Raw genomic sequence first — 20,769 nt, 5'->3', positions numbered from 1 at the left:
GGCAAACCACATGCACACCTTGTGGTGCACCTTGAAAGAGATTGTGCTGCAGCACAGCTCTCCCATTTACTTTCCTGCTGCACTCAGGTTATGAAACTTTGTGGGCAAAAGTACTAGCCTTGTGAAGCAAACCTGCATAGTATGTGGCTGTTGTAGACTCTGAGACAGTTTGGTTGAAGCATAAGCTTTCTTCCTCAGTTTCCCCATATATGAAAAAAATGGAGTAAGATTTTCCTGGAACATTTTGCAGACTGTCTGGATCATGGATTTGCTGCCATATTTCTTGTGGTATTAACACTGCAAGTTCCACTGGATTTGGCACTCTCAGAAACAAACAGATCTTTCCTTCTCAGAAACTGTGAGTCACTCAAGTGACTAAAACCAGCTCCTTTGAAATAAATGCAATGCCTTTTCACTCTTAAGTTTGTAACATAGTAAAAATTCCCAAAGATCTGAAAGTTCGGCTCATAAAACTTCTTGCTGCATGCAGTTGTTCCTTAATCACTGACAATGTTACAATCTTGCTGTTCCATTTGAGCAGCCTCTGACAACTGACTTTGCTGTATCAAAGGAAAAGGTTTAATTCTATTGGTTTATGTTTGACTTTCAGCCTTTCCATAACCTGTGTAATTTTGTAATTTTTGGGTACCTAAACGTAGGTAGTTGTTGAATTAAACACTTATTTTAATTTTATATTCCTTCTCTCACTATTAATATTTCATTCACATTCTTTATTCAAAATCATATGTACAGCTGGAAAACGAAAGATTTCGTGCTGAAACTTTGTAATGAATAAGGGACTGCTTTAAGAAATGGCCAGGTTAACTAACTTTCTCACAGTATGGAGATCACATTCTAATAGATATCTTATTGTTATCATTTCACATGTCTATTATAACAATGTGCTTAAGAAAAAAAATATAGTAAGAAATAAATTATAGCTGTAAAATACTATCTCCCAAATGCTTTCTGTTTGCACAATTTCTAAATGGAATGTATTACTACTGAGGAGTGTATTTTACATCTGTTCAAACCTTCAAAATTATGTGAGTCTTTTAGGTAAAAGTTAAAATGAAAATGAAAAGCTATATATATCTGAATTCAGAGTCAGAAAAAGGTTTGTATTGGTTTAGTCCAGACTTATTTATTGTGGCATTTAATAAAATGATGTTCTCTTGAACTCTCTGTCATGTAAAATGAGATACTAAAGTCCAGGTTATGATGGTAATAGAGACTGCATTAGAGGAGGTAGGAGGGCAGAGCAGAAGGTTGGAAGAGAAGGGAAGATTAAGAGCAGCTTATAGAGCAAATGAAAACTTCAGTGTGCTCTAATGAAGAACATGTTTGCTCCTCCAGAGTCACATTTTGCTATTTTTCCTTCTCTTATAGGCAAACGTACAAATGTCTACCACAAGACTAAAGTGTGATATGTTATGTTTTTTACCATAAGCACCCATAAAATGAGCTCCATTGCAGACAGGTATGTTAATAGATACTGAGAGTTTTGGGGGAATTACTGTTCAATGCTTTCTTTAATAATATTTTTCTTATGGTTAATATATAGAGAATATTAATTTATGCAAAAAATAAGAGGAGTGAGTTTTTGGCTGTTTTTGACAAAGTTATTTTGGTAGTTGTTAGGTGTGTTGTTTTGTAGTCATTGGAAACAGTGATTTTTATTGTTTGAGATGAATCTTAGAATGTATTTCTTGTTTTCAGCCGTGGAACAGCATCTGTGCAAGTTGAGCTGATTTTTAATGTTGACTTGAATTTTTTCTTTTTAGTACTTCAATATTTGATTAAGGAAAACAAATACACTTAAACGATTAGTGATGATGCAGATGATACTAAAGTGACCTGCTAACCTATTTCAAGGGAAAAGTAATAGCTGAGACGTGTTTTCTACTTGATTCCTTGAGCTGGACTTTCTTAGCAGCTTAGGTGAACATCTGTCCTTAATATTCTGTGTATTACCATTTTTGAGACTTCAGGAAATGACACATGAAATTTACAAGAAGTTAAACCCGATTGAAATAAATAACAATAAAGCAAAGGGTAAAACTTTTAAAATGCTTGTCTCACTTGCCAATTCTTTTAGTGAAGTTTTGTGTCACATCACTGAAACTTCAGCCTTTTGAATATATGAATTCGTTGTAAAAGCTTTATGTTTATGTAGTAGCATGCAAAATAATTACTTCCTAACATCACTGCTTATCGTAATGTACAATTGCTTGATGATTTATCAGTTATAAATCAGAGAGATGAGGTAAGCTTTTTAGAAAGATGGTTACTTGCCTTAAGGGAAGAAAACATTACGATAAAAAATTAAGGGTGGACACACAGAGGTCAGTGTGGACAGCCCTAAATAGACTGAAAGCAGACAGAAAAAGTTAGAGAAATAAAATGTGAAAGTCCATTATACAGCAGTTTTGGAAAACAGAAGAACAGTTTTGACTTGATTTTTAAAACAAAAGGAAATGAAACAAAGGTGTTGTATGAAGTATACTGAGGCATCTTCAAAGGAAAACGTATTCTCATTTTTATATTTTAATATGTCTTTAGCAGTACATGGACAGTTGTCAAGCTGAGGAAAAGTTATGTGATACTTGGTGAGGAAGCAAATATAATGAATAATTACTGTTACTGTTTAATGTTGATATTAATTGTATATTTATAAAATTACATACGTTGATGAAATATAGCATATTCTTCAGCCTTAATAATACTTCAGTATTTAAGAAAAATGCACTTTCTTACTATAAATATTTCCAATAATTGGAATAGAAGTTGCCAATAAGTAAAAATAAATTATATATGTCCTCTCTCATGTTTTCAAAAGGGTAAGGTAATGGAAATAATCAAGAAGATAGAAAAATAAAATTAAGTAGTGTTCAATTAAATGCATAGAGTTGTAAGTTCTCATTAGAAATAGTCTGAAAATCCTTTGAGTTGTGTCAGAAATGTAAGGTTTTTTGCTTTCTCTTTAGTAAATGTCCTGCAAGGAGAACTTATAGCAGACTTGGCTTCAGGTTATTGATGATGGTCCGTGCGAGACATCACAGTAAAACAATGCTTCAGTTCCATCCCCCCCCCCCCCCCCCCTTCACTGTGACTGGACTCCACAAGAGAGAAATTTTACACTCCAATGTTTACTTCTTTTTGTTTCTTTCAGAAATGATGGAAGCATTTTTGATGGGCTGGTGGAAGAAGATGACAAAGATAAAGCAAAGAGGTAAGTTTTTAAATTATTTAAAGCTAAGAAATGTCCTATACTTGTACACTTGAACTTACCAGGGTGATTTCTAAACAATAAAAATGTGATTCTTTTATAAATAACCATATCACTCAACAGCATTTCTTTTACTTTTATTCTTCAGATATGTTGTGTATTTATAACTGTGGTTCAATGATTTGTGTTTTTGTAAAAGTGTGCTTTATTCCAAAGGCTTAGCTGCACCCCTCTGTGAAAAGGAGGAAGCCACTCTTCAAAAATGGTGTCTGAGATATGGAGTAGTTGTTTTTGTGATGGTTCTCACAGCAGAAATTCTTAAGGGGCTGTTTGCATCAGGAACCTGACAGTAGTATGCAGCTTATTATAAGAAAGTTTCATAGCTGTTATAAAATATTTTCTGTTTTCTTTTTCAGAGTGTCTAGAAACAAGTCTGAAAAGAAACGCCGAGATCAGTTTAATGTACTTATCAAAGAGCTGGGTTCCATGCTTCCAGGTAACGCTCGGAAGATGGATAAATCCACTGTACTGCAGAAGAGCATTGACTTTTTACGGAAGCACAAAGGTAATTATTTGTAACAATTAAAAAATATTTGTAAATTCTTAATTTTTTTTAATGATATTCACTTAGTACATAAAACATTAACAATTTTGCAGCTCCTTTAAGGAAATTGTCAAAAAAATGTGAAGAGCTCCTGAAGAAAGATATTCTTAAGATCATAATTTAGGTAGCAGGATATAACTATGTTTTTGCTAATATTTTGCAAAAGACAATACTAATTTTTTTTTGCCCCATAGTTGTCAAAGAAGTCTGTTTCGTAAAGACAAGCATTTATTTTTTAAATAACCTCAAAGTTTTTTGTTCTGGATGGATGGAGACCTTTAGAATACCGTTGCTTCATAAGGTGCAAGTTGTCAAAGTTTTGCTTCACAGGAAAACTGCTGATCCATTTCAGTGGAAGTACTTGCTGGAAGTACTTATTTTGATATTTAGATAAGACTGGTTTGAACAGTTGGTTTGTCTCTCCAAGGTCCACATAAAGCAAGATAAATCACTGAAAAAGCTAGTGCAAGGGAACTTAATGCTTCCTCTCTTCATGACAGGTATCTACACAACTGGCTACTTAACAAAAATGATAAGGCAATAGGGCATTGTGGTCTCCAGCAAGTGCTATTGGGTAGGTTGTTTGATGAAAGAGGGTGGCCTGCAGTGGGCATACAGGCAGGAGCATGGGCATTTTCTTTTTTCCTTTTAGCTGGAAAAAAAAACCCAGAAAATCTATAAATACTTTTAGCTGAACTTTCTAACGTTCAAGACATATCCGCTGATGTGTAAGCCAATAACTGTGTGTTTGTTTTGTAAACCGTCATATGAAATGTCAAAACGATGAATGTCTTTGAACATCCTTGCTATGTTTTGTTTCTCTGGTTGTTTGCATCAGCTGATGGTGGGATATACCCTGATATGTTGTACTGAAGTTCATTACAGATCGCTGTTTCTGTCACGAAAATATTCTTCCACCAAACGTACACTTATTTATGGCTGTTTGATATTTATGTATATAAAAAAATCCCTGTTCCTGCTCCTACACTTGTTCTTAATATGGCACCTTGTGGTTCACACTGCCAAAAACAAGATTAAAAATTCAAGAAAATGAACTCTTTTGCTAGTTAACCCATTTCCCTGTGTAATTTCTGGGCATGCATACTAACAAGAAAGCAGTAGGGACAAAAGAAGGAGCTGTAAGGTTATAAAATAAAATAAGTAAAGCTATTAAGTGCATGGATAGGTATGTAATTATCAACAGTATGTGTGTCAATTTAAGGTATGTTAAGGTATGATAAGTATTTCTCCATGCCCTAGCATGTCTCTTGCATTAGTGTTATGGTTCAAGTAGCACCAGATGTGTACTGAATAGTGCCATTAAAAGGGTAAACATAACAACTAAAATGGAAAGGGAGGGGGTAATAATTTGTGTAAGAACTCATAGTTTTGGGATTTTTTTGCCAATTAAATATTGATTACACTGTTTTAATTCTCTGAGACACGTTTTTCTCATAACGAAAAGCTGTATGAAGGCTCCTTTTCTGTAAAAGTCAGTTCTGTAAGTTCTAAGGCCTTTGTGAAAATTGGTTCTGTTTCAAAATCACTTTATCTTGTATTGATGATTCCTATCATAAAATATAGAGTGTAGAATGAACCCGTGTGTCAGCCAGCCAGCAGCACCAGTCATACTTTTTTCTTCAAAGTACTTTCTAAGATTATTTTTTTAAATTGTGATTATTATTTTTAATTTTTTTAGCATAAAGGGAAAAAAGCAGCTCTGGAGATGGGTGCCTTTTAGGGTATAACGCTTTTGTCCTTTACTTGGTGGGACAGAGTGCAGCTTTGTGTGACTGCACGTATCATATTAAGGTCTCTAAAGCTCTGGCTGCCAGTGCTTACTAGCATTGCTCTGCACTGGTTTACATTAAAATGGTTTGGACAAAATGTTGGCAAAGGTCAGAAGCATATTTTGCCTCCTGAGGTGCTTGGATCTGTTACAATAAAGCAGAGTGACCCTAGCAATAAATGAATTGTTCAGCACTGATTAGCTGCTTTATTGTTGAAACTCCTACTGTGTTCAGCCACCAGGTTTTGATTAACTGCGTTGCTTCTGGTTCTTTCTGGACCATTTCCACATTGGCCAGGCTTGGTACTCTGGTGGCAGCTCCAGATGAACTGAGCTGGTTATTGGCCAGTATGAATTCTGTTTCTCATTGGGAAAAAACAGCAGGCTAATCACACTGAAATTATATTACTGGGAGCTTTTCCTTGGCTAATACTGCCTATCATCTTCTTTTGAAATTGTGAACAAGAAATTTTTGAAAATTATGAAATACTGAAGAATTTTGCTGCTTATAATTACAACTAGTAGACTGATATTCATACAACCCACAGATAAATGCTACAGATCTTGGCCCAGCTGGCAATTTCTTTTGAGGATGCTCAGTGCTGTTTTAGAGTTGCTTCAGATCTAGGATTTGAATACTGGAGTTTAATGTGCAAGTGGTTATGCTCCTCTGTCTACTATCTAGCTCAGGAACGTGACCTCAGTGCCATTTATCTTTGGATGCAACCTTTTGCCAGAATTTGTAGGCATTTCTCTGAAATTACAAAGTGAAACAAGTTCCTTCCGTGTTACTTTGGCTCTGTTTTCCAATACCATACTTGTTCTAATACGGGAAATGTAAAAGAACACCTGTATTTGTGGTAAGATAATTCAGAATGGTTCATTAAAGGCATGAACTTCAGCTTTTATTTAGTATAAATCCCTTCTACTGCAGAAGCTAGAGTGACTTTTTTTGTTTTTTTAAATTCTGAAGTAGGATGGTTATATGGACCAGAACGAGCCAATGAATCAGACTTTTCCAGTTCTAAAGTGGAGATTATCTGTGTCCTGTGGACTGAATGCATTAAGTTCCTTGAATTTTGCCTCTACTTTGGTGGCAGAGGTTTTCATTTCTGTGTCCTTTGACTTGCCCCTCAGCGTTCAATGTATTTGTTCTGACTGAAAAGTTAGATTTGAGGTTACACTTAGGTTATCCTTATTCTCCAGCCCACTCTTACTGTTTTGTAATACCATTTCAATAGCAAAAGCCTCATCAATTTATGTCTTTTGTGAGGCCTGATTGTTGCAAATTCTGGTCCGTCTTACTTGTTGATTCCCCCCCCCCCCCCCCCCCCCCTCCTTGCAGCTCTCCACTTCTTGCCAGTTTCTTGCATGACATTGCTGCTGTTTACTGTTTTTTAGTTAAGTCTAAAGCTCTTTCGTAAAGTTTTCCCCCTTCAGTCTGGGAACCAAAATTATGAACTGTTCCATCCCTTTGCATATTTAACTCAGTTCCAGGTTTTCTGTGCTCTCTGAGCCATCTGAACTAACAAACTAGCTTACGGCCTTTGTACAGGCTTGTCCTTTAGAAATCAAAAGCATTAAAGACATGGTTTGGTTCTTTCGATTCATCTAAATACTTGATTCACAATTACTTGTTCAAGGTTGTTCTTACAACCAGTACTTCTGTAATGCCCTTGTTACTTATCAAAACTGAAGTACTACGCACTCTTGCTTCTTGTTGTTTCACTTATCACTTGATAAGGAGGCATCAGCTTTCAGAACCTGGGACCTGGTTTTGCTTAGCAGCTGTTGTTTCTCTCACCGATGTATGGGAAGTTAATCTATATATTTCTCTCAAGTTCTACAGGAATCTCTGTTCAAATTTCATCTCTGTGTACGGATGAGACAGTAATTCTGCAGTGGAGTCTGTCATACAGCTCTTAACAGTCTTTGTTGAAAAACTACTTTTTTTTTAATGTAACATTATTTCTTTACAGAAAAGAGTGGGAAGAAGAGAAAGGACAGCGACAATTTTTAATACAAAGGTTAAAATGACCAGGATTGGCCAAGATACTTGAGGATTAGGCATTTTAATGACCTAAACTGATCAGGAATTTTGGCTTTCTAAATCTTTGAAAACAAAACTCTCAATAAAACATTTTATTATAGTCTCAGAGGAAAGAGTACTTTTCCATTATCAAAATGCATTACTTACTGTCATTAACTTCAGCATTACCTTGAAGTCTGGCAGGACTGTAGCACAAACTGGTAGAAGGAAAGAGAAGACAAATCTAATTGTGACATGGGGAAGAAGGCATTTATTTTCTTTTTAAGCAACAACATTTATATGTAATGAATGAACAACAGAGGAGACTGGAGAACCTTCTGCTATTTCCTACTGTGTATACATAGCTCAGTGGGAAAATAATGGCTTTTGGAAGTGTGAATCCTTATATTGTATATATGTTTGATTGTAGAAATTACTGCACAATCAGATGCCAGTGAGATTCGACAGGACTGGAAACCGACATTCCTTAGTAATGAAGAGTTCACACAGTTAATGTTAGAGGTATATTATTTCTGTTTTTCTGGGAGTGGAATATTTCTTCACAGGGAGTCATTCCATGATGAAATTTTTCAGTTTGATGACATAACTTTTTATTTTTGTATTTTAATTTTAACTGTACATTTTCATGAAGATAGTCAAAATTCCTATGTGTGCAGTGTAATGCAAAACAGTTTTTCTTTCAACTGCATTTTCAATTACATAAGATACTATATAACAGAGCACGTCCACAAATGAACACATTTACTGTCAAAGTAAAGTGGATATTTTAAATTATCAACATAAGGAAGGTACTAGTTAAATAAAGAATTGTTACGCATAAATTAAAATATTAATTATAAAAAAGGTTCAACACAGCCATGTAACTTGTGAGCAATAAAGTGTTTTAAGTTCTTTGCTTGTTACACTTTCCAAAAACGGTGTGTGAGCATTAGTTTGCTAAAGAAGATTACAGGAATAGATGGATTACTACTAGATACAAACTTTCAGGATAAGCTATAATTTTCTTGGAAATGAGCATAAGTCATTTGTATCTTGTTAGTGAAACAATTTCTAATAATAGGTAAATGAAAAATATTAAAATAAATGAACAAGCACTGTTTATTTTCATTCGATAGTTAAACCTTTTCTTTGAGGCACAGATTTAAAAAGTAAAAAGTTCTAATTTTCTGTACTTAAAAAATGTTCAAAAAATCCTCTGTGGTGAATTTGCATAATTTTTCCAACAAGTTAGTGAAGTAGTTGCTTCACTGTTCTGTTTTTCAAGTTTTTTTATAGCTGTTTTTGGTGTTTCTCAAGTCCTCTGACAAAATACGTGTCTGCAACTAGTGACTGTAAAGCTAGAAAAATATGATAGAAGAAATTTTTTCAAAGATGTGAGCTTTAAAATTTCCTATTTAGAAATACAGTTCTGTCATGCTTTTATGTTTGGTAGTGTTCAACTAAAAGATAGTTGTGTTATGTTCAGTGGAAATAAGTTTGAGTTAAGTAGAAGGTAAAGCAGTCAGAACTGTATCTCACAGTTTTCAAGTCTCAATAAAATCTTGCTACAAGTTTCTTTTATTGAGATGGGGAATATTGAGATTTTAAATACCAAAATTCATTTATTTCACCAACCTCTTTTACTTGTTCTTCCCTTAGTTTTTCCACCTCTTCTTACTTTTGTCTCTACCTCATTTTTCTGAGTTTTCTGATGTTTAAAATGATGATGGAATTAAAAATAACAGGCAGGCAGAGTGAGAGATGGGGGAAACAGTAGCTAGCTGTATATGGACTTCCTTCTGAAACAACAGATTATTTAAGAACAGAACAGTATGGGAATTGTAATGCTCGTAGTGTAAAATCAAGACTAAGAAGTTTTAGTAGTGAAAGCCATTCTCATTTCTATAATAAACTAAACTAAAATTGGTCTAAATTATTTTCCATGTTGAATATAACTTAACATTTTTAATACGCTCTGTTTCTTTTTATTTAACTGCCCATTATGTTTAATTTCAGGCTCTTGATGGTTTTTTTTTAGCAATTATGACAGATGGAAATATAATATATGTGTCTGAAAGTATAACGCCCTTACTTGAACATTTGCCAGTAAGTACAAATTGCTTTCAGTAACATATCAGTTTGTCTATGGATGGTGTTCTGCTATGAGTGCTAATTAATTGTTAGCCTTTTTGGCATTATAGAACAGATGAATGCTTCTTTCTAATGCTTTTGCTTTTTCTTCAGCACAACTCCTTCCTATTGGTCTGTCTCTTATATTAAACATTTCCTTTGGAAATACAGAATGCAGTCAGCACTCTGTTAGGCAGGATTATGAAGTGCCAGGCTAGCATCAATTTCTCTTCAACATAATTGAAATAACACAGTTGACTGCAGGAGACCCTTCAGAGTTCACACCTTTCACAGCCTCTACACGAGTCAGAAGAGTATTGCTAAAGAGCTATATCCTTGGAATTTTTTTAAACTACTTTTTTACTCCTTTCTTGCCAAAGAACTCTTATAAGAAATACATTGCTGCTGGTTCTGCTTTTTAAGCTAGGTATATACTTTGGGTTTTACCACATTCACTCATCTTTAATCTTGGTGGCATTGCTCACTGGTAAATTTAACATACTAGTTTTTAAAGTTACCTTTAAATAATGTTATTCTGAAGTGAGGCAAATTAGTACTCTAAAATGCAAACAACTGATGAGTGAAAAAGTGAGTTCTTTTCTAGAAGAGAAGGACAAGTTACTGTTAAAGGCTAGTTGTCTTACTGTGATAAGAGTATTTTGTAAAACTTGGAGTGCCATATTTAAAAAATGATTCTGCAAAACACAAATTCCCCTAAGGTATGCATTATATCTGGCTGAGAATTTTGAAAATTGTACAGGTAATAGTTTGTTGGTTTTTTTTAAGTAAAATTCTACTTTTTTAAAAAAAAATCACCAAGTTCTCAGAGGCACATTTGTTCTTTGCTTTTCGGTACGATTTATATATTCTAAACATACATTTCTGTGATCCCTCTTTTCTGAATACTTAATCAAATGCATTTATGCATATAATCAGTTGTTCAGTTTTATTGCATTCATCTCTATTGTTCCCAGTTTTATGTACATAGTTTCAGAAATGATTATAAAATGTATTCATAAAATCAATTGCAATTGGATATCATTATTGGCAACATAATAACCTATATGATGTGGGGAGGGGCTGTCTTTTGTTCCAAGATATCATTTCAATGTATTGGATGCCACCGAGAGGTTACAGTGCCCTAGAACAAGTAAAGTGCTTCTTTACTTGGAATTGTTGTATCCCAGGGAGGTTAATACAAGCTCTATTGTACTTTAACATGTAGTATATCTGCTGCATTGATGATGTTTTTCGTTAAATGGTTCGCAGTGTCAAAATTAAGATAGATCAAAGTGAGATTTTTTTCTGGCAAAATATTCATGTGTATTCCAGCAGGTGGCTTTGTTGAGTCAGTAATGTTCTTTTGAACTGTGGAATTGTTTTGCATTAAAATAGTAGGCTTTGTGACATTGTACATCTTGCATTAGTTTAATGCTTATTCAATCTTCTTCTTTCAGTCTGATCTTGTGGATCAGAGTGTATTTAATTTTATCCCAGAGGGGGAACATTCAGAAATTTATAAAATATTGTCTTCTCATCTGCTGGAAAGTGATTCATTGACACCAGAATACTTAAAATGTAAGTAGTTATTGAGGGTTAACCCTGGTAGGCAGCTCAGCCCCACACAGCCACTCACTCACTCCACCCAGTGGGATGGGGAAAGAATCAGAAGGGTAAAAGTGAGAAAACTCATGGGTTGAGATAAAGACAGTTTAGTAGGTAAAGTAAAAGCTGTGTGCACAAGCAAAACGAAATAAGGACTTAATTTGCTAGTTCCTGTCGACAGGCAAGTGTTCAGCCATCTCCAGGAAAGCAGGGTTCCATCATGTGTAATGGTTACTTGGGAAGACAAACGCCATAAGCACAAGTGTCTCCCCCTTCCTCCTTCTTTCCCCAGCTTTTATTGCTGAGCACAGTGTCATATGGTATGGGATATCCCTTAGGTCAACTGTCCCAGCTGTGTCCCCTCCCAGCTTCTTGTGCACCCCTAGCCTACTCGCTGGTGGGGCAGCGTGAGAAACAGAAGAGGCCCTTGCACTGTGTAGGCACTGCTCAGCAATAGCTAAAACATCTCTGTGTTATCAATGCTGTTTTAGTCACATATCCAAAACACGGCACCATATGAGCTGCTATGAAGAAAATTAACTCTATCCCAGACGAAACCAGTACAGTAGTTGTGTTAAAAATAATCTGCTTTGTATCACGTGATCAGTTCTTTTCTTCCAATGTTATTTAAGCAGAAACATATGGGTGAGCCCTGAAGAACAGAAGCACTTTTTTGTGGGTTTCCCCCCTGCAAGAGTAAAATTTTCAGTGTTGCATTGCGTTTCACTCTATGACTTTCCCATGTATTAGAAATGTTCGTCTTGTTTATATAGCTTCTGTTTAGACAGTTGTAGCAGTTGGCAAGAATAAAAACATAGCAGCCTAATGGGTTTTGGAAGTGCATGCTTTAGTAAACTTAAGTTTAGGGCAGCTGCTTCTTTAAAATAGCTCTAGTTTTCAGGGGTTTTCTATGTCATTAGCATTCAGGCTCTTCATGCACAAATTCTAAAGGAGTTCTCCTTTTCTTTACGTTAGTTAATATCACACTGGTTAAAAGCAGAGACTGTAGCCATTGGTAATCACAACACTTAGAGTATCTCAATAAGTATGCAGCTTAATTATTCCTGCTTTCCATTTCATATTGCCTGTGTGCTTCATCAAGCATGTAGCCTATTAATTTGTTTATTCTTTTCTCAGCAAAAAATCAGCTAGAATTCTGTTGCCATATGCTGCGAGGAACAATAGATCCGAAAGAGCAACCTACATACGAATATGTAAAATTTATAGGAAATTTCAAGTGTTTGAATAATGGTAAGTAATTTCAGCGATGTTAGAGTGGAATACTTAGGCAGCTTCACAGCTAAACAGGCTTGGGACCATTGTGCAAAACTTAATGATGAACTAAAACCAGTCTTTCAAAAGAAGAGCTTGAAGCAGAGTTGTATCGCTTCCATATTGTTTTAATGAAAAAGAAGAAAAACTGCCTATCAGGTATTACAAGTCTGTGTGTTTGAATGCAAAATGTAGTAATTATGTTTAATGCTCTCAATTAAAGAAAACTAGTATCTTGTAAAGCATTTTTTAAAAGAATGTAAGAGAAATTTAAGCAAACCCTTCAAAATAAAGAGCCTGAATTTAGTTAAGCATAATCCATGCTTAAGCAGGTGACTAAGTAACTTGAAGAGCAGTGGTACCGAGTACCTGCAGTTCTCATTATGCAGTGAGCTGGGAAGTAAAATGTAGGTTTCCCCCCCATTTCAATTCTGTGCTTTCACTGAGAGGAGTTACCACTCAGATGCGTGGATGGGCTAGTACAGTTTTCCACACTGAGTTCCTTCTCCCTTCCACTGAAGTTATTTTTATTAGTTATGTACTAATATTATTCCTCTGTACTACTTCTCTAATCTGTTTGGCCAGCCTGTGCTGGCTATTTACTTGAGAGGCATGTTTATTTGGTCAGCCAGACGAATGGATTGTGCAGTGTGGTCAGTAGTAGATCTTCATAGAGATCACCCCCAAAAATATTATCAAAACCAGTATCTTGTAAATAAACCTATGTTTTTTATGTGATACCAGCATTTTTCTCACAAAATGGGGAGAGGTTGAGTTTTAGCGCCAAATGCAGGTATGTAATATTATACAAAAGACAAGAAACAGGCCTGAAAAGGCCAAATATGGTGCTAGTCTTGGAAAGAGGAGGAGTTGGGAAACTGCAGACTTATTGGTTGCAATTCAATATTGGGAAATATTCCAGAATGAATAATTAAACTATATGTGAGCTTCAGGAAGCTAGCACGGAATTTAATAGCAACCATTGTGGATTTTTCAGGTAGAAATAGGATCAAATCAGCTCAGTTTTCTCTACCAAAGAGTAACACACTGTGTGGATAAGAGGACAAAGGGCAAATAGATTATGGACTTTGTTAATATGCTTTTGACAGTTATCATATTCTGTTCTCACAAACACATAAGGGAAGTACATGTTAATTGAAATTGCTGGAGAGTAGCTGCAGAAACTGGTCAGAAAGGTTACCAGTGTTCATCATCAAAATGGAGTTTTAATGGACTTCTGGATTTGATCAGTATTTTCATTAATGTTATAAATAATGGAATGTAGTTTGCAGTCATGAAATAATGCAAGAACACTAAAAACAAGATAAGAATTCAGCCCCAAATTTAGAAAATAAATTATTTTGGGGAAAAAACCCAGACAAATTGACTAAGAACAAATGCAAGTTACTACATTTAGGAATAACAAACTGTATGAACAGGGGAAAAGGTTACAGTCAGCTAGATGGTAGTCCTTTAGAAAAAGGAGTTACTGTGGAATGTAAACTGAACATGACCAAATCACCATGACCAATCACCAAATTGTGAAAATGCAAAAGCCTTTCTAAAATACAGTCTAAACCACATGAGATAATCCTACTGCACTTAGCACCCATATGTCCTCATCCAGTTTTTGACACTGTTTGCTGGGAGCAAGTAAAGCAGTTGGAGAGAGTTCGGAGTAGAGCAATGAAAGCAATCAGAAATTTACAAATCTAACTTACAAGGCAAGATACACTGTGAAGAACAAAGGAGAAGAGATAAGATAAAGAGGAAGTAAATTACCTGGGTTTTTTTCTGATGGAAAGAGAAAGGAGCTGTAAGCTTAAATTACATGAAGAAACTTTAGTGGAAGTTCTAATCTAGAGTTGAACTAAAACCAGTTAGGCTTGGAAGAGCCTGACAGCATTTTGGAGTCACCATCATTAGAGCTTAGTAAAGATAAACTAAATTTGTATCTTCTGGAAATGAAAGATAAGGTTAATCTGTTCTGAGGTCTAGTCCATCCTTTGCCCCCTTATGATTTGCCCCCATCCATCTCTGTGATTCAGTAAGTGGAATTTGTTAGTTCTCAGCTCAGTGTCCTGATTCTTCCATTCTTTCCATAATTGTTGTGCCTTTGACTGTTTTGTAACTCAGTTTTGTCTTCAGCTCGCGTCGTTTGAATGTGATGGAAGCCTAGAAAAGAAATACTTACCTCCGAGTTCAAAAGAAAAAGTTAGCAAAAGCTGATACAAAAGAGAAACTTTAAAGATATTTTTGAAGACAATGTGTTCCAGTTATTTTTAGCAGTTACCAAGAAGGATTAGAATTGTTATTAGTTTCTTAAAACTGATTTGTCACAGATAATATCATGTTAACTGTAATTTTAGTTCTTTGAGAAAGTTACCTGATGGTTGTGTTCCCATTACTACTGTACAACTACGATTCCTGTGCATATATGTATATATATTATATGTAGCATTTTTCTTAATGCATGTTAAGTTATAAGCAAACCACATCAGATAAATATTGGGCCATTTGTCTTGTGATATTACTGCTGTTTTCCTCCGTGCTTATATTGTAATCTGTGTTGACCTCATCTATCTTCCCTCAGTTCCCAACTCAGCGCACAATGGTTTTGAAGGAACTATTCAGCGATCGCACCGGCCTTCATATGAAGACAAAGTTTGCTTTGTAGCCACAGTTAGATTAGCTACACCTCAATTTATCAAGGTATGTACAAATGAAATAACTTTTATGTAATTTTTAAATGTAGTCTGAACAGGAAAACTTCGGAGAGAATGCACAAAACATTTCAAATACTATTAATGAAAACAATAAGGCATTTTATTATATGAAACTAAAAGTGTCTGTGTTTCTTACTTCACATACCAATAGGTTAAATGTTATGCAAAGTATCAAATGAGGTTGCTATGGTGAGTGCCATTTCTAAATAGTCATATAAAATAGTAATATACAACAAATAAATTTAGAAGTCCATAGGAATATAATTTACCAAGTTTAACTTAACCACAATGAAAGATAACACTGAGATTCCACTTTCACTGGAAAAATTAATAATTTTTAGTTGACACTTAGATGTGAATTTTTTGCTGATGATGATCTTGCTGTAGTTTGACACAGAAGCAAATCTTTTAGGGCTTCATGAAAGCTTGAATTATTTGTCAACAACTGAGAGTCAGGTTTGAGGTAATAAAGGTCTTTCATCTTCTTTCAGTACTGTTTGTCATTCAATAACCGAGTTGTTTCAAGAGAATGTTTTGCTTAACTGCTAATGCACAGTGAAGATACCTTTACAAGTTTCGAACTGGATATGTGTGAAATTTATAGACTTTACTCACCAAAATGAATCAAAATAAATACTCAGGCTACAGTATAGCATAGTCTGTGATAGTGATTCAGATTATATGTTTTCTACAAATATATTAATCAAGGTACAGGATAGTCTACTAGCAAACATTTGTTCTTACAATTCAATTGTAAAGAAATGCCATGAAACGTATATGGCATATGGTTAAGCTGCTGTCTGTCATGCAGAACTCTGAACATTTAAATATTCCGCATGTAAGTTGAATGCGCTAGTATCTTAAGCTGAAGATTGGTGGTGGTATCCTCTGAAGACATGGTCTACATGCTTTGCACTTTGAAAGTGTAGTAAGGAGCCTGTGGAGAAATCATATAAACTTCTTCACTTCTGTCAGGCTGAATAGGAATTGGATCTCTCCAGACTGCATGCCAGAGAGAGTTTGTTGTTTATTTTTCCTGAAGCTGTGGAAATCTTTCATCTGACACTTTTCTTCCCATGCGGGTCTAAATAATGTTCTTCCTGTTATGCCTATAGTTGATAGAGATGTTAAATGTCATTAAATCCTCTGGAAAAAAGACCAACCCAGCAGTATTTGCAAATATTTTTATCTTTTAAAGTCTGACAGTTTAGAATGTACTATAGTAAAACTTCTGTGTCTCCTACTTCTGGAACAGGACATTTGGAAGTTGAGGAACATCCATTTATGATCTTTCAGGTGTCTCAGTCTCCTGAGGGCGAAAGCCTTACAGATTATACTCCAGCCAAGCTCTCACTCCTCTTTACCTGAACTTCTGAGCCTCTGGTGCCTAAGGAAACTTTCATGTTAACAGAGGTTTTAAGATCCTCTCAAGGGTTTTGACTAGTGCTGTTCATCTGAGAAATATTCTTGTGAAGAAGACTAACATTAGAGTGAAGACTTTTAATCTGACAATACTTGTTTATACTCTTTTAATATCTTCTGTTATTATTGAGACTAGCATTGACTAGACTCTAGCAAATAAGTGTTATGTCAGGAACTTTACCATCACAGTAACTTTACTAACAGATGCGTGACACAGTCAGTAGAGATGTGTATTTTAGTACTGGATTACGTTATTTAAGGTAGAACCTGCCTGCTAATCTGCCACTTTTTCTCTTTATTTCAGATGGTATAGAGTTCTGGGGTGTTTTTTACCTAGAATGTAGTTTCTCAAGAATATACAGTGCTTTTGTAGAAAGCCATAGTATTCATGAGAATAATCTCTGAAAGTTCACATTTTTATTTTCTGTGTATGACCCCACCACTTTTGTAACAAAATGTGCCACAAATTTTGCTCCCTAGTGAAGGGATTTGGCTCTACACATTCTTTAAAACATTTGTCTTGCATTTTGGCTGGTAAATGATCGAATCCTATCAAGAAAGCAGGATTAATTCAGCCAGAAGGATTCTACCAGAATACTTTTTGTTACAAATGGAAGACCTTTCTTTTCTAGATGCCTTGTTGACAACTTCAACAAGATGCTTTGTTGAACAAGATAGTTTCTACAAAGGGGTATTTTACAGTGGAATATCTGTAAATCATTAATATAAATGCATTGAATAATCAGATACTAACCTGCTGCTAGCTCCTCTCTAACAATAGTGGTTTTACTGTGATTTTACTGCCTGCACTTAAGTTACTTTTACTTTTGTTTTGACTTGTGCCAAAATAATTAGATTAAAAGAAACAACAAATCAAAAGTATATCCCAAGGATATACACTTGCTCTGTCCTTTCTTTTACTTTGCTATGAGTGGTGCTTTATTAAACGCTGTAATCTTAGGAAAGTAGATGAGCTTTGGGTTTTAGGGGTAGTTTCAGTGTTGAAGGTAACTAGAACTTTGAAGGTAACTGGAAGGTAACTCTTGCTAACTGGAAGTCACACCAATAGTCACAAATTTGTGCCCAGAGTGATTTTGTTCATTACCTCTATCATATAACTCACTTCCTGGTCATTGTCTTTAGATTTTACACCGATGAAGGTGAGGAAAAAACATTGCCTAGATATGTTAACTTTTTTCTTTCATAGAAAGAAAACTTAGAAATATCTATTTAAAGAACTGCAAAATAGCCACTTAAACTCTTTGTATTATAACCTGAAAGAATGAGAAGGAAGGTGGTCCCTTTGTAGGAGCAACAGTTAGTCTTCTGCTGTATTTTTCCACAGGACTATTTTAGTTATAGATGTTTGCAGAGCAGCAGTGTGCTCATATGTCCGCATCTGTCATGAATATTATGTCAGTGCAGCAGCGGCTTCCATATTGCAGTCTTTAGGAAACTCTTGTGGTATCTGATCATCAATAGATTCTACTGTGTTCCTGGCAATGGGAATACCATTGCAAGCTCCTGCAAGTGTGATGAACATATGCAGGTGTCCAAAAATGAAAGATTTACTGATCTCTAATTTTATTGTAATTCTTTGAGGGGTGTATTTGTATGTATGCATGTATTCCATCACCCATCTTTCTTCTTGTAAGGCAGTACTAGAGGAGTTTGCAAAAAAATCGACTGGCTTGAGGTACTGAGCTCTGTTACTGTCTCAGCATGAGGCACAGTATTTGGTGGAGCATCTTTACCTCTCTGGAAGGGGACAATAGAAATTGACTGACTTGCACTGATTGCACATATGTCTGAGCGGAATACATTTAAAATGATGTACAGAATACCTTGAGGTTTTGTTGTAACAGTGGAAATACAATCATTCTCTTACTGTTCATGAGTTCTAAACATAAGAATAGTGTGTTATTTGTACTACATGTCGGTGCCCTCAATGCAAAGTTATTTAGAGTACTCTGTATTCACTAAATGGAAGAATCCTATTCCTGCAGTCAAAATAATGTGACCGTCTTGCTAATGTTGTTTTTTACCCATTATAAGCATATACTGTAATCAAAGTGTCTGGTGGGAGTGTTTCATCTCTTCTTTTGCTTGTTACAAGTTAAAAGCATAACTGCAGGAACTATTGATTTCTGCTTATACTACTGGGTAGATACTGAGCTTGAGTTTAAACTCACGCCGGGGTTGTTCCATTTAAATCAAATGAGTGTCAGCCTGGCACAGCTGAGATTAGATTCTACCTCAGTACTATGCATCTAAACAGGTAAAACCAATGAAGCTGTCTAAAAATAACTTTATTGTGGAGTTATCTACTAACTTTAGGTAAGTCTGAATTTTGAAAGAGCTTATGAATTAGAATAGAGCAGTTTTGAGAGAGATTTTTATTTTTTTACTTTTTAGGAAATGTGCACTGTTGAAGAACCCAATGAAGAGTTCACATCTAGACATAGCTTAGAATGGAAGTTCCTATTCTTGGATCACAGGTGCAATTCCTTCTATGTATAGCAGCAATAGTAGCTGAATCACAGTGGTGGCTATAATATTTACAGTTCACTAATCAGCATTAACTACTCATAGCTTGTGTTGGGTTTAATTTTTAATTTTTTCAGAGCACATACTGTAAACAAGAAAGTTATATAATGAAATAATTTTTGGTTGGCTTTTTTGTGTGAAAATAAAATGACATTAATTTTTGTATTAATTAGGGCACCTCCGATAATAGGTTATCTTCCATTTGAAGTTTTGGGAACATCAGGCTATGATTATTATCATGTGGATGATCTAGATAATCTGGCAAAATGTCACGAGCATTGTGAGTATGACTAAGTTGCTACAATGAGCCAATTTGCTTTATAGATGTTGGTTTAAAGTTTGTTAGATTGTACAAATGTTGTAGTGGAATTTTGTGATATATTTGGGTGAAGTATCTTTACTCCCATTCATTTGACATTATTGCACTGCTGATCTTCATCTTTTTTCTTTTGATACAGAACTACAAAACAGATTTAACTTTATCTTATAATTTAGAGTTTTCATTGTGGTAAATTGGAGTGCACAGCACTATGACTAATACTTCTCCAGTTCTTCCAATAGCATTTAAAAGGCTCTGTGATGTTTAATAAATGCAAAAATTGTTTAAACACATAATAGAATAAGCTTTCTGTTTAGCTGTGGTTTTCTTTATAAAGCTGTATTTAAATTTTTTGCACATAAATTTTTCACAATATGTAAAAAAAACCCCAGAAATATGGAAGTTTGAATTCTGCATTTCTCTGAAAAATGCAGTGTAAATTTTTTTGGAAGAAAGCTACAGTTTTAAACTTGCTCTTAGTCATTGTCATAATACTGGACTTGGACATGGTTTTGGGCCATATGAAGCTAGGAAATAATGTTTATTACGTAATTGCAATATTTACAGACTAGAAAGACAGTAAACTTTATTCTTCACTTTTATAGTAATGCAATATGGGAAAGGGAAGTCATGTTACTACAGATTCCTTACAAAGGGACAACAATGGATTTGGCTGCAAACACATTACTATATCACGTATCACCAGTGGAATTCCAGGCCAGAGTTTATTGTCTGTACGCACACTGTTGTAAGGTAAGTTATCTTTTAAAAATCTATATTAGATAAATTCTAATGGCATGGGAGCTGTATTGCTGGTATTTTTCGAGGTAGAGAAATCATAGCAGTTTAAAGAATCATGGGAAAACTTCCTGGGATACTGTAACCAAGGTACCTCTGGGGAGTTTCGTTTTTGAGGTATGTTTTTTAAATCACCCAAGAATATAGTAGTTATATTTGGTTTGTTCTAGTTATGCAGAAGTTAGAGCAGAAAGACGACGAGAACTTGGTATTGAGGAGTCTCTTCCAGAGATAGCAGCAGATAAAGTGAGTGTCTTATATAATTTTATTTTACCTCTTCTTTCTTTCATACTAAAAAT

The 20,769-nt window shown here is 35.0% G+C and overlaps 1 protein-coding gene across 4 annotated transcripts in view; it reads left to right on the top strand.

The window, feature by feature from the left end:
- CLOCK (clock circadian regulator) overlaps window positions 1–20,769 on the top strand; it is a 46,359-nt gene that overhangs the window by 10,670 nt on the left and 14,920 nt on the right. For all 4 annotated transcript variants that reach the window (XR_012775501.1, XM_075500084.1, XM_075500082.1 and 1 more), the window contains 12 exons: window positions 1,390–1,480; window positions 3,173–3,232; window positions 3,646–3,794; window positions 8,082–8,173; window positions 9,668–9,757; window positions 11,239–11,359; window positions 12,524–12,637; window positions 15,252–15,370; window positions 19,222–19,304; window positions 19,527–19,633; window positions 20,278–20,425; window positions 20,641–20,716. Coding sequence is in view for 3 of the 4 variants with exons in the window: in XM_075500084.1 (XP_075356199.1) it covers window positions 1,434–1,480; window positions 3,173–3,232; window positions 3,646–3,794; window positions 8,082–8,173; window positions 9,668–9,757; window positions 11,239–11,359; window positions 12,524–12,637; window positions 15,252–15,370; window positions 19,222–19,304; window positions 19,527–19,633; window positions 20,278–20,425; window positions 20,641–20,716 (1,206 nt within the window). In the remaining variant the exon portion in view is untranslated. The remainder of the gene's footprint in view (window positions 1–1,389; window positions 1,481–3,172; window positions 3,233–3,645; window positions 3,795–8,081; window positions 8,174–9,667; window positions 9,758–11,238; window positions 11,360–12,523; window positions 12,638–15,251; window positions 15,371–19,221; window positions 19,305–19,526; window positions 19,634–20,277; window positions 20,426–20,640; window positions 20,717–20,769) is intronic.

The sequence above is a fragment of the Mycteria americana genome, chromosome 4 (assembly GCF_035582795.1).
Source record: "Mycteria americana isolate JAX WOST 10 ecotype Jacksonville Zoo and Gardens chromosome 4, USCA_MyAme_1.0, whole genome shotgun sequence".
Lineage (NCBI taxonomy): Eukaryota > Metazoa > Chordata > Aves > Ciconiiformes > Ciconiidae > Mycteria > Mycteria americana.
The sequence above is the reverse complement of the archived record's forward strand: the minus strand, read 5'-3'. Positions and strand labels throughout refer to the sequence as shown.